Source organism: Monodon monoceros, unplaced genomic scaffold (assembly GCF_005190385.1).
Source record: "Monodon monoceros isolate NGI ecotype Baffin Bay Population unplaced genomic scaffold, NGI_Narwhal_1 Super_Scaffold_20, whole genome shotgun sequence".
Classification (NCBI taxonomy): Eukaryota; Metazoa; Chordata; class Mammalia; order Artiodactyla; family Monodontidae; genus Monodon; species Monodon monoceros.
The window spans coordinates 94,224,482-94,250,713 of record NW_021703777.1 but is presented as its reverse complement, the minus strand read 5'-3'; the positions used below and the strand labels follow the sequence as shown (position 1 = coordinate 94,250,713).

Below are 26,232 nucleotides of genomic sequence, written 5' to 3'. Positions count from 1 at the left end.
AGAGGTGCATGGCCCTAGCCCTCACCTCACCCCATATTTCATGTCATTAGGTCTTGAGAAATGGATCTGGGTCACCAACACTAAGTCTCCCCTGGTGTTGAACTGAGCTAGATGAGGAATGAGAAATGTCACCTTTTGGCCCAGAGATGTGGGAGATGGCACAGAAATGGTAGGTGGCGACCACGGGGGTGTGGACCTGAGCTGTTCCCATGTTCTAAGACCTTCCAAGAGTCTCAAATGCTTGGTCTAACAGCTCAAGCAACTTGAAAAGAAAATGAAAGTTTTGCCATGCCCCCCATTGTAATATATGCTTATTATAGAAACATTCAAAATATAGGGAAGAAAAGGTCACAAAGCAGCCCTTATACTCCTAGCAACGAGATATTACTATTTTTAAAACACGGTTTGATTACTGTGGGGCTTTTTTCCACTTTTTAAAAATTGATTGTAATCATACCAGATCTTCAGTTTAAAAAATGTAACCTCTTCTTTTCTAGGTTACTTGCATAATACAAGAATCCATTTCTGTTGTAAGCCAACAGAAAAGTATAGGATGAAAGCGGAAATTCCCCTTTATTTCTCTTCCCAGAGACAACTCCAGTGATCAGTTTGCTGCCATTCTTTTTCTATTTCTCTAAGTTTAGGCCTACTTTTCCCACTTAATGTAAAATAAACATTACCCAAACTATTCCAAGCTCTGTATAAAAACTTTGTTCAAAGACTGCTTTATATTCCGCTGAGCACAGGCACCCTATAAAGCATCTCCTTTTTGTTGGCTACAAATCACTAATCACTCTGGAACCCACCAAAGAAAGCAAAGCCAGCAGGTGGTCAAAGAGAAACCCACCGAGGTTATAAGCATATATCGATTTTGTGTGTGTCACAACAATTGGGGGAGAAAACAAAGAAAAATCATTCTCAAAATGAGGATCCTGATTCACATTTAATCAAGTTTTTGTTTTTCTTTTTTAAATGTTTCTATCCTCGGTAGTAGAAAATGAGAAAATGTTCTACTCTTTATTGTGTTTGCAAATTTTGGTGCCTTGGGCAAGCCACCAGTGCTTTAGTTGTAATGAGTTTTGTTCTTTGTCTGCTCTAGACCTTGACATGAGTGCCTTGAAGATAGAAATGGTGTGTATTTATCTTTTTAGCCCAGTGTCTGTTGTGAAGCTAGCAGTAGGCCCTCAGTAAATATTCGTGGAATGAAAGGATGGGTGGAGGAAGTAACCCAAGTGCCCATGATGGGTGAAGAGATAAACAAACTGTGGTGAATACCTACTATGAAATGTTATTCAGCCTGAAAAAAGGACATTCTGACACATGTTACAACATGAACAGACCGTGAGGTAATTATGCTCAGTGAAATAAGTCAGTCACAAAAAGAAAAATACTGTCTGAGTCCACTTATAGGAGGTAACTACAGTCTTCAAATTCATTGAGACAGGAAGTAGGAAGGCTGTTTCCAGGGGTCTGGGAGGAGGTGGGAATGGGAAGCTTTTGGAAAATTACAGGTTCTGCTCTCTTCCCCTTCCCTCATCCTGCCTTGGTTGGTCCACAGCCAGGCACTGTGTGTTTATCAAAGCTCTCCAGGGGATCCTCATGTGCGGCCAGAGCTCACAAGACCCGGTGATGCCCAACAACCCTCTGGGCCAGGTGACCATGAGTAGGGGCCACAGGCATGGCCTGAGCTCTCAGGAATAGCCGCCGGGCTCAGGATCCCCTTCACAGTGAAGGGTAGGCCGCCCTAGAAGTGTCACAATTAAAGCCTCTAATTTTGGAACAGAGGAGCTATTGAAGAGAAGAGCGATACTGAACTCTCAGAAACAGTTCTTACTTCTCCCACGCTGCCTCTTTAGCTAGAGACATCTGCTTCCATCCCCGCAGGACGCAGGGATCCTGAGGCCCTCTGTTTCCTTGAAACCAGCCTGCTTACTCGAAACAGCTTTTGCTTGGCTGCCATTTGATTTGATGGAACGGTGCTCTACCCAGGGGGACAAAAATGAGGACTGTGGGCTTTGCAAATAAAAATAACTAAATTAAGGGCTCACATTTTTCCAGCCACACTTGTGAACTTGAGGCCCATGTCTGCAATGACATGTATGAATGAGTACTGCTGACATCTCTGTACCCTCTGTCCTAATTTCTTTTTATTTTTATCTATCTATATTTCTTTTTTTTTTTGGCTGTGCAGCGTTGTATGCGGGATCTTAGTTCCCTGACCAGGGATCAATCCCGTGCCCCCTGCAGTGGAAGTGTGGAGTCCTAACCACTGGACCGCCAGGGAATTCCCTCTATCTTTCTTTCCATCCATCTATCTTTCTATCTATCTACCAATTAAAATGCTTATTGCTCATCCACGGTGAAATGTTTACTTCTGATTTTTTAAAAATTTTTGTTGAAATATAGTTGATTTTCAATGTCGTGTTAGTACCAAGTATACAGCAAAGTGATTGTTTATATATGTATATATGTATAGATATATATTCTTTTTTAGATTCTTTTCCATTATAGGTTATTACAAGATATTGAGTATAGTCCCCTGTGCTATACAGTAGGTCCCTGTTGGTTATCTATTTTATTTCTAGTACTGTGTATATTTTAATCCCAAACTCCAAATTTATTACCACCCCCCCAGATTTTAAGGATGAAAAGTGGCTTCATAAAGCCTGCCCCCAAACTTCTCATCACTTCTCCCCCCATTTCCTCTTACTTTTGGGGCATGTAGGAGGCTCTGCTCTCAGACAGTGAAGGGGAAGATGGATGAGTTATAAACTCTTCCAAGGTCTGTTTCAACTCTGATGTTCTAAACTCTGCTCCTTCTAAACAAGGAACTCTGTTTAATTTTTAACCTGGGGTTTCTTGAATTCTTAAGGTAATGTGTCTTGAAGGGGTCTATATACCTAAAAAGCATAAAAACTTTTAATTTTTAACCTGGGGTTTCTTGAATTCTTAAGGTAATGTGTCTTGAAGGGGTCTATATACCTAAAAAGCATAAAAATCTTCTTGGAGGTCTGTGAGTTCTCCCGTTTTTGGTGGTGAAAGCATCTGGTGTATGGTAGGTGCCCAGCGCGTGGTGATTTCGCTGAACTGCCAGTTTTTTTGTGGTGGAAAATTCTCCTGTCCTTCCACGTCAAGGAGATGTCTCTCCTCTTCCACTCTTTGTGGCTGAGGAGGGAGGCAGAAGAGTTTACGAGGGAGTTGGGATCAGAACAGGAAATTCCTGAGAGGACCACTGCATTACATGAATTGAAGTAAAACATGGTCCTCTAAAGTAAAACAGCCTCCAAACACCTTTGCTCTAAACTTCCCGTGATGGTGCCCCGTAAACTTTGACTGATGTCAAAGTACATAATGTAAGAACGTTTTTCTCTTACATATATAATGTATGGGCAGAGCCAGGTGGATGATGGTTTCCCGGCAGAGCTTTCACAGGCCAGCAGTGATGCAGGTGAACGGTCCCATGCATGCTGGGGAAGGGGAGGGGCGTCCATGAAAGAGCCGGGGGCCCGGGGGACAAGCCAAGTGTTATCTCATTTAATCCTCCAAAACTTCCCGGGCATGAAGTATTCTTATCTCCCTCTTACAGATGAAGACAACAGGCTGGAACAGTTTAATAGCCTGCCCGGTAAGGCTGTAGCCATGTGGGAGGCTCCCACAGATTTGGGCTCCAATCCTGCTTTACCACTTACTGATCATGTTACCTCAGGCACATTGGTTAAATTCACAGCCTTAAGTTTCCTCTTTATCAGTAAAATGGGACAATGGTGGTACCTTCCTGGGGCAGAGCCTGCAGGCCGGCCCCTTCTCTAGAATTAAAACTGTGCTTTCATGATTTTTTTATTCTAAATTTTTGGGGTTTTTTTATTTTAAATTTTTATACAATTTTTAAAGGTTACTTTCCATGTGCAGTTATTATAAAATATTGGCTATATCCCCATGTTGTACAATACATCCTTGAGTCTACCTTACATCCAATAGTTTGTACCTCCCACTCCCCCACCCCTATATTGCCTGTCCCTCCACCCCACTGGTAACCACTAGTTTATCCTCTGTATCTGTGGATCTGCTTCTTTTTTGTTGTATTCACTCGTTTGTTGCATTTTTTAGATTCCACTTATAAGTGAGATCATACAGTATTTGTCTTTCTCTGTCTGACTTACTTCACTTAGCATAATGCCTCCATTCATATGGCTCCAAATGGCAAAATTTCATTCTTTTTCATGGCTGAGTAATATTCCATTGTATATGTATACACCACATCTTCTTTATCCATTCATCTGTTGATGGACACTTAGGGCCTTCCATATCTTGGAACTTGTAAATAATGCTGCTATGAACACTGGGGTGCATGTATCTTTTCAAATTAGTGTTTTTGATTTTTTTCAGATATATCCCCAGAAGTGGGATTGCTGGATCATACTGTAGTCCTATTTTTAGTTTTTTGAGAAACCTCCGTACTGTTTTCTGCAGTGGCTGCACCAATTTACATTCCCACCAACAGCGTAGGATGGTTCCCTTGTCTCCACACCCTCACCAACATTTGTTGTTTGTGTTCTTTTTGATGATAGCCATTCTGACAGGTGTGAGGTGATAGCTCATTGTGGTAAAACTGTACTTTTTGATGTGGAACGGCCATCAACATTAAAGGCTGCCTTTCTCATCTTGCCTTGTAGCAAAGTGTGCCCATGACTACATTTTAGCAAATATGATAAGAGCAAATAGCAAGAACATCTTCTAGCACCTGTCCTTAAAAGGCAGCTGGCACGTGCCCATCGCTGCGGTTACTTCTCCCTTCTCTTCCTTCTCCTCCTTTCTTGTTCCCTAACCTTTCCTGCTGGCTGCAATGTAGTCATGATGGCTGGAACTGGAGCAGCTATTTTGGACTGAGAAGATGAGTCTCCAACATACACAGGGTGGCTTTGGTGTAAGGCCCTGTGTCTCACAGGTATCCTCTGATTCCTTGGCTTATCAGGAGGAATAATCCACTCTACTTGGCCAGCCTGAGTTGGGAAGGCAAAAGACCCTCTGGAATGGCTGCTTTGTTCGTGCCCTGCAGGGCCAGAGCAGGCTCAGAGGGAATAGAAAACGAGGGACTCGTCTTTACTGCCCCAGGTTTAGCTGCCTGACCTGGTACTGTACTTGGGATGCCGGGTCCAAAGGCTGGAGTTTGTCCTGATAACCGTGTCTGAGCACTCCCAGTGGAAACCCACTTCCTTCCCCCCAGGAAATCATGGGCTCAGGTGCACTAGTTAACACAGACACAGAAGGGAAGGTCCAGCTGCAATCTTTTCCAGCATCCCTCCCTCCCCTCCATCTCTGCTGCTTCACCAGCCTGCCTTTTCACTGCCAGGGGCTGTTTGGAGAGGACATGGGGTTGGAATTCCTATTTCAGAGACTTTGCTCCATCTTTGGGGCTGGCACAAAGTTCTTCAGAGTGACTTTTTCAAAAACAAAAATCAGATGAGGCCACTTCCATGCTTAAACCTATCCACTGCCTTCCCATGGTAATTAGGTAAAATTTGAAATCGTTTCCTTGTCTGAAAGACTGATTATTTTTGTTGATTTCTCACCACCACTCCCTTCGTTCTTTTCTCACTTCCTCAAAATCAGCAAGTTCTTTTCTGCCTCAGGGCCTTTGCACTTGCGGCACCCTCTGTCTGGAATGCACTCCTTCTCAACATTTAGTCTCAGGGAGCCCTCTCCAGACCAGTGGTCACTGCTTCAATATTCCCCACTGATTTCCTGCGTACTTATCATAATCCATACTTATTTCGTTAGCTTATCTTCTTGTTTGTATACTGTCTGTCTCTCTAACCAGAGGGTAAGCCCCACGAGTGCAGGGACCTTGTAGGGCAGGGAGGGTGATGCTCATCTCATAGAACTCTTGTGCACATGAGACGTGATGGTGTATATGAACCAGCTGGCACACAGAATTTTTTTGGGGGTAATTATGCTCTAAACATATGTTTGAAATCTAATTTTCATCTTTTATTTTATTTCCCATGTTTTATCTCACAGAGATAGAGACTGCCAAAAGATCAGGGAGGCATTCAGGAATGCATTTATCTCTAAGGACCCCTGCAGTGCGACAGAGGAAGACTACCACCCACTGATGAAGCTGGTGAATCCAACTGTGCCTTGTGACAAGGTAACTGGGTCAAGTTATGGATTTAAAAACTGAAGATAAAAGTCAAAGGGAAGAGGTCATGGGACCACTTTTTTTTTTTTTTATTGCGGTACGCGGGCCTCTCACTGCTGTGGCCTCTCCCGTTGCGGAGCACAGGCTCCGGACGCGCAGGCTCAGCGGCCATGGCTCACGGGCCCAGCCGCTCCGCGGCATGTGGGATCCTCCCAGACCAGGGCACGAACCCGTGTCCCCTGCATCGGCAGGTGGACTCTCAACCGCTGCGCCACCAGGGAAGCCCATGGGACCACATTTTGACCAGGATGAGGGAAGAGGAAAATCTGTATATTAGGATGTAGGCATGGTTGGCAGGGAGGGAGCTTGGGGTCCATTGGGAGACCAGGATGTCATTGGGATTTAGAACATCTGGGGACTGGAGGTAAGAGAGAGAACTGGGGACAGAGAAAGAGGAAAGGAGAGTCGGACAAAAGTCAGGCAAAACAAACCTAACACAAACCCCAACCCAATCCAAACAAAAATAATCCACCTTATAGAACTGCAAAGCTCTCCCTGACCTCCAATGATGACGATGATGACGACAATGCCATTTTGCATTTGCTGAGGGCCTTTTCTTGCTTCCAAATGACTTTCTGAACCTTTATCCTGTTAGGTTTTCACAGTCAACTTGTGGAATAGGTAGGTCAGACATCAGCAATCCCATTTCACTAGAGAGAAAACTGAGGCTTGGCAAGTTTAGGTGACCAGTGATTATTCAAGTTTGATGGTCTTGAAAGTGACCAGTTGAAATGTAAATGACCCAAGATTTAGAGCCATAGAGGCCTGGGTTTTAATACATTAATTATACTGGAAAAGGTCTGTAATGGAGTGCATCTTTTCTAAAGTCAGTGTTTAGGGTGAAAATTCAATGTGCCCCAAATCATCTTCACGAAGCCCTTAAGACAGCCACACATTACAGTCTCCTCCCATTGTTAGAGCTGGAGCGACTATGGAGCTCCGGGGTGTACACCGAGCCCAAAGCCCAACACAGAGTAGCTGCTGGTAAATCATCACCAGGGGACACTGGCTGAATAAGTGACTGCCCACAGACACAGGACAAACACCATATTTGCATTGTCTCATTTCATCTCAGCATCTCAGGACTTCCTTACAATTATTATCAATACCTTTTACAGATGGGGAAAGTGAGGCTTAGCAATTCTTTGGTTGTCCAAGGTCAGACAGCCAGTGAGCAGTGATGCTGGGTTTCATAAGGCAGCATAACTCCACGGCCCCGGCTTCAAACCTCCACTGCCTCCTACTAAGAATGAGTAGATTCCATGGAAGAGAAGATTGTTCTGAAATTTGACTTTCTGCACCTTTACAAGGGACCCTGCAAAAACTCACTATATTTGTTCTTTTCCCTTTTTTGTAAGGGGATAGGGGAATTTCAGGGAAAAAAGCAGGGGTTATGGAGCTGTTTAAGAATCAAAGGGCACTTCTCCCAGAAAATAGCACTTAGAAAAAATTGTTTTGCCGAGAACTTTAGGAATTTGGGACTACCTAATGCCTCCCCCAGATGTGTTTGGAGCTTAGGTTTATTATAAGATTTTGATCAGTGGCTTTCAGACTTTTTTCCCTGCAATCCAGAATAATAACTTCATTTTACATCATGACCTAGAGAACACACACACACACACACACACACACACCCTTCACACATGTACTCTCTCTCATTCTCACACACAGAGATCCGTGAAACCCGCAACACCTACTCTTACTATAGGTGATTTATTCTGATGTTTCCTATGTTTTCTTTCATTTAAAAAGATGCAAATTCGGTGGAGTTTTTTTGACTTAGTAAATTGATCTCAATAATAGATTGTCTTTATTCTCTCTTAGACAGTCTTTTGGAGCAAAACCAAGGAGTTGGCGCATCAGTACACGAAGGTCCAGCGAGAGATGTTCACCCTGGAAGACACACTGCTGGGTTACATTGCGGATGACCTTAACTGGTGCGGAGATGCAGGCTCTTATGGTGAGGATCTGGTCCACTTGGGGTCGCCTGGGGACGTGCAGGGTGCAGGAGCCCTGAGCTCTGCTAGGGATCCCAGAAGATAAGTGTGGAGGAAGGAGCCACAGGTGCCCACCCTGATGGCATCTATACCCTTAATGACAACTGAGGCTCATGTAAAACAGAATTCTGTAGACCAACTCATGTTTTCTAGAAAAATTGACTTCAGAGTTTAGGGCTGTTCATGCTTCCTGATTCCCTCCTTTCTGAGTGCAAGAGTAGCCTGCTTCTGAATTGTTGGTGTTTTACTTTCTATAAGGGCATCATTCAGGACCAAAGAATTCTAGAACAGAATGAGGACTCCGAGGGAACCAGGCCAAAGTCCTTGTTCCACAGAACAGCCATAGGGACCACATGCTGGGCTTCTCTGTGTCTAGGGCCAGTGTGTGGCTTTGCCATTGATCAGAGGTCACCTTACTTGCCCAGAAAGACCCAGAACACCTCACTGTGGGGAGATGTTTTCTACTGAGAAAGCCCGATTGAGATCATTTCACTTCTTTTTTTCTCTTTTTATTTATAATGTGGATATTTTTACTTTATATAGTTTTATTCTTATTTTTATTGCTTTTGACTATTTAAAAAAACTTATTGTAGTAGCTTCTTCAACCCAGATTTGCATTATTTCCAATTACAAAAAAGATGTACTCTTTTTTTTTTTTTTTCTTTTTTTGCGGTACGCAGGCCTCTCACTGTTGTGGCCTCTCCCATTGCAGAGCACAGGCTCCGGACGCGCAGGCTCAGCAGCCATGGCTCACGGGCCCAGCCGCTCCGCGGCATGTGGGATCTTCCCGGACCGGGGCACGAACCCACATCCCCTGCATCGGCAGGTGGACTCTCAAACACTGCGCCACCAGGGAAGCCCAAGATGTACTCTTAATTGAAAAATACTTGCATATACAGAAATGCATCAAAGTAAAAAGTAAACATTCCATTTCTCCCAATCCTCAATTTTCATGCTCCTTCCCAGAGGGGGACTGTTGTCAACAATTTGGTACATACCCTGCATTTCCCTGCGCTCATATAAATACATACAGATCTTCCTTATGTCCCCATAAACCCATCATAAGTTGAAAATATCATAAGTCAGGAATGCGTTTAATCCACCCAGCCTACTGAACATCGTAGCTTAGCCTAGCCTACCTTAAATGTGCTCAGAACACTTCCATTAGCCTATAGTTGGGCAAAGTCACCTAACGCAAAGCCTATATTATAAGGTGTTGAATAGCTTATGTTATTTGTTGAATACTGTACTGAAAGTGAAAAGCAGAATGGTTGTCTGGGTGTAGAGTGGTTGTATGTGTCTTGGTTATTTACCCGCTGGCTGGCGTGGCTGCCTGGGAGCTGAGGCTCACTGCCGCTGCCCAGCATCACGAGAGAGGATCAGACCCCATATCACCACTCTGAGAAAAGATCAAAATTCAAAATTCAAATTATGGTTTCTACTGAATGCATATTGCTTTCACACTGTCAAAAAGTTGAAAAATCCTAAACCCAAGCATCGCAAGTCGGGGACAGTCTGTATATTTGAAATGTACACATGCTGTTTTGCAACTTGCTTTATTCATTTTAAATTGGTAGGTATAAATACAGCCATATTTTTAAAAAAGGCCTCATCTTATGTGCTCTATGGACATATCATAATTTATCTGAACAACCTCCGATTGATGCACACTTAGGTTTTTCAGATGTTTTTGCTGTTACAACCACCATCGCAAGGAGCACTTTTGTACACGCACATGAGTGCACACACACACAGGCATGCTTGTGGAAGTATTTCTGAAAGATAAATGTCTACGGGTGGAATTTCAGTGTGGAATAAATTGTGGTGGAAAGTGACAAATTGTTATTCGAAAGGTGGTAACAATTTATACTCTCAAAATATATGAGATAATCTGTTTACCCAGACCCTCACCAACACTAGACATTAATACTTTAAAAAATGTCTTGCCATTTTGATAAAGAAATAATACCTCGGCTTATTTTTGCATTTCTTTTGCTGTGAAGCTGAGTATATTTGTATATTTAATGGTGGATATTTCTATTTCTATTGTAAACTGGCAGTTCATATATATTAACCCTTTTTATTGGGATGTCTATTATTTTCTTATTTATAGAAGTTCAATATAAATTAACAATAGTAGTTACTGCTTATGAGCCGTTGTTCTATGTGCTGTATGAATATTCACCCATTTAATCCTTCACAACCTCTGTGATGATCTCATTGTACAAAGGAGGAGTCTGAGGCACAGGGCTGTTAACTAGGTTGCCGGCTAGTGAGTGGCAGAGCTGGGAGAGACCCACGATTACTGGCTGTAGAACTCGTGTTCTTAACCACGTGTCATCCTGCCTGTTTTCTGGCACAAAGGTGGCAAATCTATTTTTCTCAGTTTCTGTTTTTTTTCTAATACTGTTTATATTGTCTTTTGCCACGCAGAAATGCAACAAATCTGTCTATCCTTTCCTATTTGGCTGTTGGGTTCCATATTTTGCTTAAATTCTTCTTACTCAAGATTGGAGAGTTTTCTATATTTTCATCTAGTGTTTTTATTTTGTAACTTTTCAATTAATCTTTAATCCAGACTCTTTGCACCTAGAAATATGGCATATAAATATATCTCTCCATTTACTCTTTTTCTTTTTGGTTAACTTTTATAGTTTTTGCCATATTTCTTGCTTTCCTTTTTAAATTTCCCTTATTGCAAGTTAGCTTTTCAAGGTCATTCATTTAACCCTTTTAGCTTAAATGTATTTCCTATAAACTTTGCTTTTAGTTTTATTTTTCAATATACCACGTCAGTTCTTTCTTAGAAAAGATTGGAAAAATAAAAAAATCTATTTCTCATCAGTTTACCTTTTAGAGCTCTTTATTTTTGCTTTCTATTCAACTGAATCCTGTATAGGTTGTTTTATTCTGTCTACTTCCTTCTCCTTTGGCCTCAATTTTTATTGATTTTAACCTCTTTTCCTAATTTTTATATTTTAATTGTTCTATTGTCTGGCTTAAACACTTTTTCCTTAATTTTTTTCTACCTTGGTTTTGCCTTGTTTACTTGTTTTATTATGAAAGTCATAGTTTCTGTTATAAGCTTCTAATCTCTCCCTTTTTTTAACTTCTTATTCTGCTTTTTTTATATACTTAGTTTATCTTACTTTATTGTAAAATTTCTCTCCTTTTCTTTTTCTCTGTGATGTTCAAATTTTATTTAATGGGCAGGTGGCAAGGGGGAGCATCCTTGTGGGGAGAGGGTAGGTGAAACTCAGAGACTTCTCTCCAGATATGGTTGTGAAGATAAAAGAGCTTTATGTTCATGAAAACCTATGAACAGGGGCACCCTTGTAGCACCTTACAAAATTATGTTCATTTCATCATCGTCAACATTTTTGCATCTATTGGAGATGATTCAAATTTATCTTTTGACTCCGCAGTAATTATTTACATCTGTACATGGATTTTTTTTCTAATTTGTACTGTTTTGTTTTTAATGCATTTAATTATTATAAAAACTCCCAGGATTACTTCCTCATCCCCGGAAGTGTTTCTGATCTAGAACTTTCTTTCTGGTCATTGGCAGTCAAGCCCACGTCTGTGGTTATATTATTTTACTGCGGCTGCCGTAACGAGGTACCACATATTGGGTGGCATTAAAACAATAGAAACTTATTTTCTCACGGTTCTGGAGGCTAGAAGTCCTAGATCAAGGTGTTGGCTGGGCTGTGCTCTCTCTGAAGGCTCCAGGGGAGAGTCCTTGGCCTCTTCTAGCTTCTGGTGTTTGCTGGCAACCCTTGGTGCTCCTTGTTTCACGCCAGTCCCTGCCTCCATCTTCACATGGCTGTCTTCTCCGTGTGCATCTTGTGCTTGTCTGTCTCTGTGACCAAACTTCCCTTTCTTATAAGAAGAGCAGTCTTATTGGATTAGGACCCACCCACCCTAATGATCTCATTTTGACCTGATTACATCTGCAAACACCCTTTTCCAAAAAAAAGATTCCCAGGTACTGGGGGTTAGGGCTTCAACATATCTTTTGGGGGTACACGATTCAACCTAAAACAAAGTGGAAGTAGAAAGATGGGTATTTGTGCAGGGTCAGCTGTACGCGTACCCACAGCGGAAGTAGGTGGCTGCCGCATGCCTGACCTCTGGGACACCAAGAGAGGGTTCCAGGGCTTCTCACCCCGCACTTCCCCTACCTGCTGGATGATGCAAAGTTGAGGTGAGACAATCCCAGACTCTGCCTTCATTCTTACTCCATCCTCTTCTGCCATTCCCAATCTGTCACCAACTAGTCATTTACCTATAGCAGTTCATCCTTTCTTTCCTGTGCCTGTTACAACTGCCTGAATCCAGATCACTAACGCCCCCTCCTTTCTTGCTGGACTGTTGTCGGATCCCAACTGCTCACCCCTGACCCCTTTAGGTCAGCCTCCGTCTGGACACCACAATGGAATTGTTTCTGTCTCTTACTTAAAACCCAAATAGCTCTGTTTGCCTCTAAGATACAGTCGGAATTCCTTGGCCTGGCCTGGCCTTTGTCTTTCATATGCCTCATCTTCCATCTATCCCCTCCTTATCCCTTCTACTCTGGCGGTACAAATCTAAACCCGGTGCCTTTGCACATGCTCTCTCGGCATGGAGCCCCTTTCTCTAGCGCGTCTGTCTGAAGACTTCTATTCATCCTGCAAAACCAAGTTCAACGTCAACCTTCCCACATGGTGCTGCACACCACCCCCAACCCAAGTTGCTCTTTCTCTGATTTATTTGATTATAGTAGATTATGTGGCCTCTGAAGGCAGGCCCTTTATCTAATTCATCTCTCTATCTCCAGGGCCTAACGCTCAATAAATGTTTGTGTAGTCAAATGCAATGGATAAAGCAAATGTGATATATATATATATACATATATATGTATATATATATGTATGTACATATATGTGTATATGTATATATATGTGTATATATATGTACGTATATATATGTAAATACACACACACAATGGAATATTATTCAACCTTTAAAAAGAAGGAAATCCCATAATTTGTGACAACACTGTGAAACTGGAGAACTTTATGCTAAGTGAAATAAATCAGACAGAAAAAGACAGATACTGCATGGTATCACTTATATGTGGAATCAAAAAAAAAAAGGTGGAACTCATAAAGACAGAGTAGATAAGTGGTTTCCAGAGGCTGGAAAGTGGAGGAAATAGGGAGAAGTTGGTAAAAGGGTACAAATTTTCATTTATAAGACAGATAAGATCTGAGAATCTAAGGTGTAACATGGTGACTATAACTGTTAACTCTGTATTGTGTAATTGAAATTTGCTAAGAGAGTAAAACTTCAAAGTTCTCATCAAAAAAAAAAATAGAATATGAGGTGATAGACATATTAATTAACTTGATGGAGAATCTTTTCACAATGTGTATGCATATCAAATCATTACACTGTACCATTTAATTATCTTACAATTTGATTTGTCAATTATACCTCGATAAAAAAATTAAAAAAATAAATGCTGGTGCGTTAAAGCAGATATCCTTGGAAGAAGTATCACAGAAACTATGTGTTCATGCCTTATGTCTGTGGTTCCTCACTGACAGCTAAGCCTATCTGGATGGGGCGAGTATAGAAAGACTCTGAGGGCATCTGAGCCTAAGGGTGTGGAGACAGAAGGTGGTGGGGGAGGAAATTATCTCTAATTCTTCCTGGAAGCGGAAATAATACGGGGGGGCTTGTCTCTGTCAGATGAACTTTTGCTGTAATTTCCCAGAATGATGACTCAAAGCTGGTCACTGTGTTCCTGTCTGGGATTTGGAGGGTAAGGTAAGGACTTGGAAGGGATTCAGGGGGCACTTAGTTAAATTGGGTTGAGATGTGTCCATTCTCCATCCTCCATCTTGGCAGGGATGCCACTGGAAAGCAGCTCCACTGGGATCCAATAGCCCGCGAAGAACAGAGATCAATTTTACCTTTTCTTTTCCACTATAATTACTTTTCTGTAAACTATGTCTTTTAGAAATGAACTATCAATCTTGTCCACACTGGAAGAAAGACTGCAGCAACAACTTTGTTTCTGTATTCTGGGACTTGGTGTCCAAAAGGGTAAGTACCACAAGTGAAATTCTAGAATCTTGGAGACCAAAGAGCTTAAGAGGTCATCCAGTAAGTGGTTGGTTTTAACTCATTTGGGTCACAGATCATTTTAGAAACAGAAGTTTAGTATTCTTTCCTCAGAAAAATGTTCATAAGCACATGCTAGAATATTTTCATGTGTAATTTGTGGGCATTCGTGGAAGGTCGCTGAGCTCTATTTGAAGACTTCTTGCTCTTATCCATTTTTTGGCTTTGGTTGCCCATCTCTGGGTTTTTTAAATCCTCTGATCCTGGCATTGGCCAATCTTAGGTTCCTGGGACAGTCTTAATAATCTACATTTGCAGACCGTTTACTGTGTGCCAGGCACAGTCCTCAGGTCTTTACATGGATTAAAATCTTTCATCCTCACCGGAACCCTATGAAGTAGGCACCATGAGTATCACATCCATTTTATAGGTGACAAAATGGAGGTGCAGGTAAATAAGCCTTCTACTAAATGTACACAGGAAGTGGCAGATCTAGGTGTTTATCCAAATTGTCTGACTCCAGATCCAGAATCCAGGCTGGGAAATACCATCCTCCCCGCTATCTATTTCTGACCCCACTCTAAGCTGTCTTTGTGCATATTTATCTTTCTTGTAAGTTGCTTATTTGTAAGCGGACAAGGGAAAAAAAGGGAAAGAAAGGAAGAAAGGAAAGAAATGAATGGAAAACACGGGAGAAAATGAAACTACACTACTTAGAATTCTCCAAAATTAAACTCAGACATCGGAGGAGCTGGGCGAAGTGAGAACTCACATATGTTAAGTGCATATTCATGACAAGTCCTGGGCCAGTTGTGTCACCTGTGTCATTTTGTTTAGTCATCACAACAGGTGGCACGAGAAGGTACAAATGTCCATGTTCCAGGTGAGGAAACTTAAGAGGTTAAGTGACTCATTCAAAGTCAATGGGCTAGTGAGTAGCAGAGCTGAGAGCCTCACCTACCTTAAGGAGATTCAGGTAAACCCTGGTATGGTTTACCTGAATGCATTCCTTTAACAAATATTTGTAGAGTACCTACTATGTGCTGTGAAAATCAGAGGCACTGCAGAGTTTTTGGTTGTCGTTGTTTGTTTGCTTTTCCTGAGAATAGTTTCTATTTATGTTATCACTCTGTGATCTGTTTGGTGGCAGTGCTGTTGCTGAAAACGTTGAAAGCCAAGTCACATTTTGTATGTGTCAAGCGCCTACTTGTGTTCCTCACACTGTCCTTGGGGCCAGGAGCACAGGAAAATGAAGGAAGGTGCTCTACCATTGTGAGCTCCCCTGGGACTGCACCTTTATCTTGGCCAAGTTCTCATAGCTAGATGGATGTAAATGGGCTTCTTTCATCCGACTTGATCTTTTCTTTTTCTGACACCAGAGGCAGTGCTGCTTGGTGGTTTGGATCCCCCCGCCCCCTCCATCTCCCCCGCAACCCCCCACCGGCTCATTTCCTTGCTTCCAAGTGATGTGACCTTGGGGCAAACTGACCCAAGATTTACTCTGCGGGGGCTGTTGAGACTTACATAGGACAGGGTTAGTGCTTGGCACCCATTCTGCTGGGTTAGCACTTGTGATTGATAGTAATCGGGCCTCTGTCCTCTGCTCATCACCCCCAGGAGAAAGACCGACACCACACAGGATTTTCACAATTCCCTTTCAAATTGTTCAGTAGTGTTTTATCTCCTGCGGAGTAAAGGCCGGATTCCTTGGCAAAGCATTCATGGCCCTCTGTGAACTCACTAATCTACCTAGCTTCAGCATCCACTGAAGTTCTCCCCCAAACATCACTCCTCTCGCAAGCTCCTGGGCCTTTTGGTTTGCGTCTGCCTCGACCTCTACCGGGCAGAATCTGATTCATCCTTCAGGACTTGGCTTCTGTTGTCCTGGGTTCTTCCATACTCTCCATCGCAGAGTATTTGGACCTCTTGCCTCCCCTTTCCCTTGCCTCTTCTCCATGCGTGGATTCTCCCTGGGTGCCCTAGCTGCGAGGCTCCAGCGCTGCAGTGGCGAGCGGGACAGCCAGGCTCACAGCTCTCACAGAACTCTCGGTACCGGTGGCTAACCCCGCGTTAAGCTCAACCTCACAATGCGGTATAGTTGTATAATGTGTGAAGGAGACCTGAGCTAGTCCCAGGGATCTGGATGCGCCTCCTGGAGGAAACAAGTATATTGCTTAGTTTTAAAACCCCTTGCTCAAAAATATACACTCATCCATTCCCCGTTTCTCTTTATGCCTTTGCAGGTTTCAGTGTCACCATGTCTCCACGGTTTCTTTTTTCTTGACATTTTCTTTTTTCTTTCTTCATTTCTTTTACTCCTTACGTGTCTACTCTGCTCCCACTAAATGAAATGTGCAGTGTCTACAGTGCATGGCCCCAAGAAAGTGCTTTTACCTTCCTCCTTCCTCCTTATGTTGCTCTTAGTCATCCGGACTTCCACCTTTTTTTTTTTTTTCTTTTTTTTTTGGCCGCACTACGTGGCATGTAGGATCTTAATTCCCTGACCAGGGATCGAACCCACACCCGCTGCATTGGAAGCACTGAGTCTTAACCCCTGGACTGCCAGGGGGGTCCCTGGACTTCCACCTTCTGAACCACCAATTTAGCAGTGATGATGTTGAACTTCATTGTTCAGACACAGATTGTAGCAACTGCTTCCAGAAAACTCTCATGGGAAGCATAATCCCTCCAATGGCTTGGGATGAAAATTACACAGATCTGGCCTGACCAAGCTAGAGCCATACAGGCCGTTCCTCCTTCACCAGATGATGCTAAGAGCTGTTTGGGATGGAAGTGCTGGGGCGTGGCACTTAAGTTTGCATGCTGAGGAATGGTGTTTCTGTTCTTAAGTTTGCAGAAAATGCCTGTGGTGTGGTCCAGGTGGTGCTCAATGGATCCATCAGTAACGCCTTTGATAGAAAGAGGTACTTATTTCTTTGCATCCTATTTGTAAGGGTTAGCACAGTCTCCTATTGACCAATTCATCTTTAGAAGAATATGCTTTTCATGTTGAAGGTCAGTACTGAATCCGGGCTAAAAAAGGTAAAATGTTTGTATTCTATGGTGAGCTTTGTCTTTCGAAGTCAACACTTTTGTCTGGTTTCTCCATTGTTTAAAATCCTCCAAAAGTCCTAATGGTCCTTGCACGTGTCCAGCTCCTCCTCTTGGCTTTACGACGCCTGCTATAATCTTCTCAGCTCTCTCTCCCATGACACTCCATCCTGCCCATTTTCCACCTTTGTTCACGCTGCTCCCCCATATGACCTGGCCCCTCCTTCCTTCTGACTGTCTAAAGTCTTACCATCCACGAAGATCTGCCCGACTCCTCTCTCCTCCCTGGACGGTATGAATCCCAAGTCAGCAGTAAGTCTACTATTGGGAACAGCAGGAGCTCTGCTGGGCGTTTGACCTTCATTACCTCTTTGCAGACAGTGTCAGTGGTTTATATAGTGGTTAAAAGTGGGGACTCCAGAGGTCATGACATCTCACCTATGTGACCTTAGCAGGGCCCCTGTAGTATGTATGTACCTGAGGAGGTGCTGGTGATATGAAGATTAACTGGGATAATGTATGAAAAATGCTGAGCCCTGTGCCTGACAGAGAAAGTGCTGGATGAGTATCAGTTATTGTCCTCTCCTTTGTTTTTTATTTTTTTATTAATTTTTAAAAATTATTTAATTTATTTTTGGCTGCGTTGGGTCTTTGTTGCTGCGCGGGCTTTCCCTAGTTGCGGCGAGTGGGGGCTACTCTTCGTTGTGGTGCACGTGCTTCTCATTGCAGTGGCTTCTCTTGTTGTGGAGCACGGGCTCTAGGCACGCAGGCTTCAGTAGTTGTGACACGTGGGCTCAGTAGCTGTGGCTTGCGGGCTCTAGAGTGCAGGCTCAGTAGTTGTGGCACACGGGCTTATTTGCTCCACGGCATGTAGGATCTTCCCGGACCAGGGCTCGAACCCGTGTCCCCTGCATTGGCAGGCAGATTCTTAACCACTGTTCCACTAGGGAAATTCCATATTTTTAATTAATTTTTCTTAGAGTAGAGTTGCTTTACAATGTTGTGTTAGTTTCTGCTGTACAGCAAAGTGAATCAGTTATACATATAAATATACCCACTCTTTTTTAGATTTCCTTCCCATTTAGGTCACCACAGAGCACTGAGTAGAGTTCCCTGTGCTATACAGTAGGTTCTCATTAGTTATCTATTTTATACATAGTAGTGTATATATGTCAGTCCCAATCTCCCAGTTCGTCCCACCCCACCTTCCCCCGCTTGGTAACCATAAGTTTGTTCTCTACTTCTGTGACTCTATTTCTGCTTTGCAAATAAGTTTATCTGTACCATTTTTCTAGATTCCACATCCACTCCTTTAACCACTGACTCTGGTCACACTCATGCCTTCCTTCTCTAACACCCTTCCATACTTAGAGTTTTTACCAAGTTGATTACCTTTCCAGTCTCTCTTCTTCAGTCTTTCCCCGGATAAGTCTGATTGAGAGGAGGGAGCATGTATTAATGTGCCCCAGGCACTCCACGTGTCCCAAATTAATTTTCTTTCTCTCCTCTTTCAGTGTTTAATTCCACCAAGAAACATTTGTCCTTCTGTCTTCTTCTGACCCCAACCTTGTAGGTTTATGGGTACAAGTGTTAACATTCCAGAATTTTGTAATCTGATATTAGGGATCCAAGTACTTGTAACAGGAGTGGTAGAGACTAGTGGGGAGAGTTTAAGGCTGGGGTTAGAGCAGGACATCGGGGTCTTTCAACGATGTGCTTCTCAGACTCAGAGTGAGTTGATCACCCGGCGATTGTTCGGCTGCAGGTGCTGATTCAGCAGGTGGTGGTGGGCAGAGATTCTGCAGGTCTAATGAGCTCATTACGTTGGTCTAAGGCCCACTCTTGGAATAGCAAGTACTTAAAGAATCAACATCAGTGTACAGATTAAGAATCTTCTTTTGAGAATCTTACTCATTTAGGGTCACACTGAATGAGTAAAGATGCCTGATTTTAATGCAAATCATGGATCACATCCAAAGGGTAAGTTCTAACCAATGGCACCCTGCCTGTTGGCTTTTCGCAGGGGCTGTGGATGCCTGAAAAATTTAGTCTGGGGTTAACAATGTTCTTTGTCTCTTCCATCTTAGCACTTTTGGACGTGTGGAAGTCCATAACTTGAATCCAATGAAGGTTCATACGCTACAGGCTTGGGTGATCCATGACCTTGGAAAATTTCCCAGGTATATGCTACTACCTTGTACCCATATATTCTCAGGGTTATTTCAGGAATCAGTCCATGAAAGAGTCCACAGTCACAGAAATGCATTGAGAAAGGACTGGCTCAGGAAATGAATGGGGCCTTACTCTACATTTACCCCATTCCAACAGTCTCTTAATTTTATTTCCATGGTAGGTATCTATGTAGTTCACACCTTTGGCTCCCCTGCTGACCTGTGAGCTCTTAGAAGCTACCTCTGCTTCACCTCTTTACCCCAGGGCCTTGACCAGGGCCTGCTACCTGGAAGAAACCAAGAGACTCAGGAAATGTTTGTGAGCTCTTGCTATTTTAACATTTTCTTCTTTTTTTTCCCAGTGACTCCTGCTCGGGTTCCTCCATAAATGATCTGAAATGGATTATAATGCAAAGGAATATCAAATTTACTTGCCAGGATAACTACAGGTAATTGACGTCTTCTTGAAGAAGAAATGGCTGTCTAGCCATCCACAGGCATCTTCCCTTGGGCCTTGATGGTGATCTGGGTGGTGACCTATGGTGAACTCTGCTCTTCCCCCAGCTCAGCCCAGAAGGTGTTTCCAGCCAGTGGCCTCCTGCTGTCCACCTTCCTTCCTCTTTCTCTTCCTTCCACACCTGACTCAAGCAGTTATTTTCCTGTAAAGCTGACCCAGACTTTGAGGGCATCTTTCCTGGTTTCCCACATGAGAGGCCTGACCCAGAACTCGTAGCTTTCAGAGGAGTAGAAGCACGTTTTGCCATATGCAAAGGATTTATAAAATCCTTGTGATTTGGCATAATTTTGCAGGTGAGGTTTCTTTAGTTGGGTCTCAGTGTAGACGCCTAACACTTGGTAAATTGCCAAATGGCAGTTTACCAAGCTTTATCATTTTTTAATGAAAAAATGTAAAATCTTAAAAAAAATACTTACCAGTAATACATGTTTATTGGAGAAAAGTTTACATTACGGATAGGTATATATATTTAAAGTCACCTGCAACCCTGTTATCAAAACTGGGACCCCTCTCCCCTCACTATTTTTAAGAAGTTGTGGCCAATACGTAATATAGACAGGGATCTTTGCTAAAAGCATCTTTGGAAATTTTCCCATATGTGATAGCTTGGAACAAGACAGATGCAGAGAGAAAACTTTTCTTAAGGAATGTAGAAGCTGAAACGTTAGGATACTTTTCCCATCACTTCCCTATCACCTCCCTTTCCCACCAACCATGTCAGAAAAACAGAAGGACAGATTCAAAGAACATTCACTGAGGCCTTTGTCTCTCAAATGACCTGAATTCCCCATCAGTCAGCTGGCTTCTCTCTGGAAACTGCCAGAAAATAACAGAAGCCTTCTAAAACAGTTAGATGGGAAAACAAACAGAACAAAGGAACAACTATAAAAGAAACATGGCAAACATCTGACCAGGTTAAGTTACTCAAAGATACTTTGCATTGAGAAAATGGAATGCTAAAACCTAGGACAAGATTGGGGAATGTAGATGAGTCGTCCCCAACACTCTTTTATCTCTTTTCTTACATTAAGCATTCCCCATTTTTTTATGAATGGCCCAAACTGCAGGCTCTGGGTAAGCTCATTCATTCTCCACCTGGGAAGAATAATTAAGCAGCATACCTTCCCACCTGGATTTGTATAGTGGCTCACCTAGGAAGACGTGATTCATAAGCCAGCACCTGTCACTCAGAGCACCAGCTCATGTGACCTTAAACTTGGGGATCATATTTGAAATCCCTGTTGTTTTTCTCCACCCATGAGGTCATGATATACTCGGCATGCATCCTTGAATTACCAGGAGCCCTTGTTGTGTCTAAGAGTTCTGTGGCTTTGCAAGCTGCTTGTCTCTAGGGGAGCCCAAAGTGAATGTCATGGATATAGATGTAGACTGTAGTTTAAATCACTCCATCCCAAACATACTTTCCAATTTAGCCAAATTTGTCCCGCTGTTTCAGTGTGATTTTTTTAATAAGCAAACAGAATTGTAATTACATTTACATGGATTAGACCTTCTACTGATTCTATTACCTTTTAATAAATCTCATTACTCAGAGACAAACACGATTGACATATGGCTGTATATCCTTAAAGTCATTTTTTCCATACACACACTCAGTTTTATAAAATATACACAGATTTTCTTTTTTTTCTTTTTTCTTTTTTAAATTTTTGTCTGCATTGGGTCTTCGTTGCTATGTGTGGGCTCCCTCCTTGCGTGGGCTTCTCATCGTGGTGGCTTCTTTTGTTGCAGAGCATGGGCTCTAGGCGCGCGGGCTTCAGTAGCTGTGGTTCATGGGCTCTAGAGCGCAGGCTCAGTAGTTGTGGCGCACGGGCTTAGTTGCTCTGTGGCATGTAGGATGTTCCCGGACCAGGGATCGAACCCATGTCCCCTGCATTGGCGGCGGATTCCCAACCATTGCGCCACCAGGGATGTCCCCAGAATTTCTTAAGATATGTTTTAACATATCTTAAAACATGTTAAGTTAAGTGGAGTTAAAAGACTACTTTTTAGATTACTTTAAAAAAAGCAAACAGTCAGATTGCTTTTTCTGGCTAGTGTGCTCTAGTGGCATATTAAAAAACCCTAAAGGTGCATTTCTCCTTTTATGTTATTTCAAGATACTCTGTCTCTATCCTCAATGTGTTATCCAACATATCACAAGTGTGTCCATTTTACTGGAACATTGGATGTGGATATTTATATATTATTGGAGAGAGATTATCTTAACAGCACCATTGCTGCTCCTTTACCAAAATTGACTTCCCAATAAATGAGAAACTAATTAAGCAATGTCTTCCTATTCTCTTCATTTACTGTAAAGCAAAGGTGGCTTCAAAAATCCTAAATAGTCCTCTAAAGATTCCTTTTCTGAAGCATTATTTCCTTAAGGAAGAAGATACTTTTCCCTCCTAGAATGTATTCATGTGGGGAATCTCAGATCACTGTATTGGTGAGGATGGCTTGACTCTCTACTTAGAGCCACTATACCCAACTGGTCATGACAGTTGGCTAGAGATGAGCCTGAGATGGCCTATCCTAGAAATCCAGGGGTACTGGTAGCTGCTTCTAAGCCTCTCGCTCTCTCTCTTGACTCACATTTAGCAAAATCAGATTCAGCTGCAATTTAAGGAACCACTTACCCTGCTCTCCACCCCTCTCCTCCATGTGCTAACCACTCCCATTGGACCCTGTGGCTGTGTTATTTGATTTTTATGAAAGCAAGGGTCATTCACCTGCTAATACTTATCTAGGATTCTTTCTGTGCCAGGGATTGCGGTCCTTTGGCTGATGGTCGCCAGCCATCTCCCAGAGAGTCTATGACCTCTTGCTGCCTGACGCTTAGACCCAACACTTCCTCAGGAAGTTTTTGAAGAGAAAGCAAATCCTCAACAGAAAATATGGAGGTCCCTCCTCTTAGGTTGCTGCTTCTGCTGCTTCCTGACTCTCAGCTGACATTCACGGCACATATCTGTGACTTGTGTGAGCCAGACATTTTCACCTCCACATATTATCATCAAACATCAGTTATTTATTTCTATGGCTTTACAAGTGAAATGAAGCTAAATTGGGCTGTACTTTCAGTCATTCACTCTTGGACTTGACCTTTCTCCTTGTTGTCACTGCAGGAAAGAAACTTGTGTGGATGCTAAGTGGTCCATGCATAGTTTTGTCGTTAACAGAGGGGCTTCTTTCATTGGTGAGTTGACCATAGGTGTATTGTACTGCCTCTTGATCTCCTTTTTTCCTTTCTCGTCATAGCTCTGGCAAGTTCCTTCAGTGTGTGAAAAAGCCTGAGGATTCATCTTGCAGATGAGCCAGCCTGTGTGGTTGAGGCCCTGCAGTATACATCAAAATGCATGACTCAGGAGACACGCTGGTGGAAAGCTGAGGACTCAGGAGAATTCTCTGTCATAATAGCAACACTGGAGATGGGAGCCTTTTCCTCTAGAGTCTTAAAATAACTTATGTTATTGGCATAGTTTTTATTTCGATCTCCTAATAGTCAAGAAAGATTAATTATTGTATAAAATTAGAGTGGAAATTTTATATTATTTCATTTTAATTTTCATATGATGCTTTATGTTATTAATATGTTGGTAACATCCTTTCCATTGAAGAATGACCACTCCAAGCCTCTCTTATTGGCAGGTCAAGAAAAGTAAATGCCCAGACTTTTCAGAAAAGGTTACATTTCCAAATGAATGACCTTGTTTCAGGATATATTTTTGTACCCTTCCTACAGATAAACTATAAATGCCATGGTTGTGGGTCATGTTGGGAAAAATATTCTGTAAGATATAAGCTACCCACATGCTTGGTGCTTTACCTCTAATCCTTCCGATAGCCCTATGAGGTTGATATTATTATCCCCCATTTTTCAAATGAGAAAAAGGAAGTTCAGAGAGTTTATATACTTTTCCCAAAATCATACATTTAGTTCAAGGTAGAGAATGAATTTGAACTCAGCTTTATTGAACTCCAAAATTCATGTGCTCTCTCTTTCTAGACTGATAAAACCAGATGGACAGCCCTTATGTTCTCTTCCAATAAATGCATGTTGGATTAAATTAAATACAATAGAATCTGAAATGTGATTTTCTAGATGGCTTCAAAACAGATACTTTTTTTGTCCTCTTCCTTCTCCTCCTCATTCTCTTATTTATGTAGGAGGCAGTTAAAATATATATATTTGTTCTTGATGTGACAATTTATTTCTCACTTGAATTTTACTTGATTAGTCTTCCTTGGGGATTATCACTTTTACTACTTTTTCAAAGAACCAACCTTTAACTTTGTTGATTTTCTCTTTCTACTTATTTGGGTTTTGCTTTTGTCTTTATTATTAGAGATATAGATATTCTAATCTCTTTGGGTTTCTTTATTCAGCTTCTTAAGATGGAACTTTAGATCATTGATTTTTCAGTACATTTTCTTTTCTTATATGTACATTTTAGCACTATACATTTTTCTCTGAGTGCTGCTTTAGCTGCAGCTCTTAAAATGTTTGTATATGTCTCTTTTCATTATCATTTAGTTAAAAATATTTTCTGATTTAATTGTTATTTCAAAATGTGTTGCTTAATTTTTAAACATCTGGAGATTTTCTAGTTTTTTGGTTAAAACATAGATGCATTGAGTGAAGAATTAATAAGCTAATTTGAGAATCCTTCAGGGAACCCACTAGGTTTGTTGAAAACAGCATAAATTTTGGAGTCAGACATTTCTGGGTTCATATTTTGGCATCATTCTGTGATCTAGAATGAAGTACCTAACCTCTCTGAAATTCAGCTTCTTTGTCACTTAAATAAGGATTATAAACTTACCCTCATCAAAATGTGGTAAGAACTAAAAAAGATGACAAAAATTGACAGTCTAGCATAGTGTCTCATATGTAAGAAATCACTCACCCAAGATTGGCTCCTTTCTGCCTGCCCCTGGTTGACAATCCTGTTTCCTTCAGCAGCCCTTACAGCTACAGCCTGTTCTCCACTTAGGCACATCCTTGTGGGATGTAGTCTTGGCTGGACATGAGAATGGATGCTAGGGACCAGTTCTGATTAAGATTCAGGCTTGCCTCCTGCCTACCTGCAGAAAGTCTTCAGAAATAGCTCCCTGCTAATCCACTGGGTAACCTGGCTGTTTTCTTCTCAAGACTCTGCCTTATTGTTGGGGTTGCTTGCTGAGTTCTTGATCCTTTAAGGTACCTTCCTGTTCACCAGGATACCCCATGAAGTGGCTCCCTGTGTTAGGAAAATTTTGTTCTTTATGTCCCCTTTCAGAGATGAAATGGATTTAGTAAAAATCGATTTGTGAGAATCTTCCCCCAAGAAGACTCATTTAAGTGTTTATGGTCAAAGCTGGTGGAGACCAAAGAGGAGGCTGGTCCCAAGGCTTCACACGATGCTGCAGAGAGCCCTGAGGAGCCCTGGAGGTGGCTGGGGGCTGAGGTGCTATTTTCTTCTTGCAGCACCTTTGTATCTTCATTACCATGATGTTTCATTCCTGCCTCCGCCCTCTCTGTAGTTCCGATTTTGCACCTTTGCCATTGACCATGCACCTCTAGCCCTAAGGACTTTCTGGCCTATGTATCTAAATAGATCCTCCATATCGCTCTTCTTATAAGTGACATCTCTACTGAATTATTGACTGCTTATGACCCTCATATTTTACTCATAAACCTGCTATGCCCTGTCTCCCCACTTTATTCTTGTTTGCTCTAGGAAATCCTCTTACCATGCCAACTTGTACCCACCATCATACTCACTCAAAGGCTGAGTATGGGAATGACCCAGAACCTAATTTCCCTTTTCCAACTCCTAAAGGCCCTCTATTTTCCTTCTGTAATGGTTTATGACCTTATAATATTTGAGGCACACTTTCAAATAGATTTCTGATACTTGAAAGGATACACATACATACATATGTATGTATAAATGTGTGTATGTGTACACATACTTTTCTTTTTTTAATATATATATTTGTTTATTTTAAAACACTAGAAATTTATTCAACAAGACTTATTGACGACCTCTGTGCTAAGCACGGTTCTAGGTTTTGGGGATGCTCAAGTTAAATGCAAACAGAAAACAAATAAAAGCAATTGGTATTTTCAGAGTGCTTGGTTTCCACTAGACATTTATATACAAAACATGAAATAAGTGAGTTATATAACATATTAGG

At 42.0% G+C, this 26,232-nt stretch overlaps 1 protein-coding gene across 2 annotated transcripts in view; it reads left to right on the top strand.

Annotated features, from left to right (window-relative positions):
• CD38 (CD38 molecule) overlaps positions 1-24,268 on the top strand; it is a 38,177-nt gene extending 13,909 nt beyond the window's left edge. Inside the window, exons 2-8 of one of the 2 annotated variants that reach the window (XM_029236061.1) lie at positions 6,025-6,148; positions 8,024-8,159; positions 14,207-14,292; positions 17,161-17,234; positions 19,449-19,541; positions 19,895-19,981; positions 23,311-24,268. In XM_029236061.1, coding sequence (XP_029091894.1) covers positions 6,025-6,148; positions 8,024-8,159; positions 14,207-14,292; positions 17,161-17,234; positions 19,449-19,541; positions 19,895-19,981; positions 23,311-23,365 — 655 coding nt within the window. In that variant the 3' untranslated portion in view covers positions 23,366-24,268. Of the gene's footprint in view, positions 1-6,018; positions 6,149-8,023; positions 8,160-14,206; positions 14,293-17,160; positions 17,235-19,448; positions 19,542-19,894; positions 19,982-23,310 lie in introns of both variants that reach the window. The other variant, XM_029236060.1, reaches the window with a different exon arrangement.
• The last annotated feature ends 1,964 nt before the right edge of the window (positions 24,269-26,232 follow it).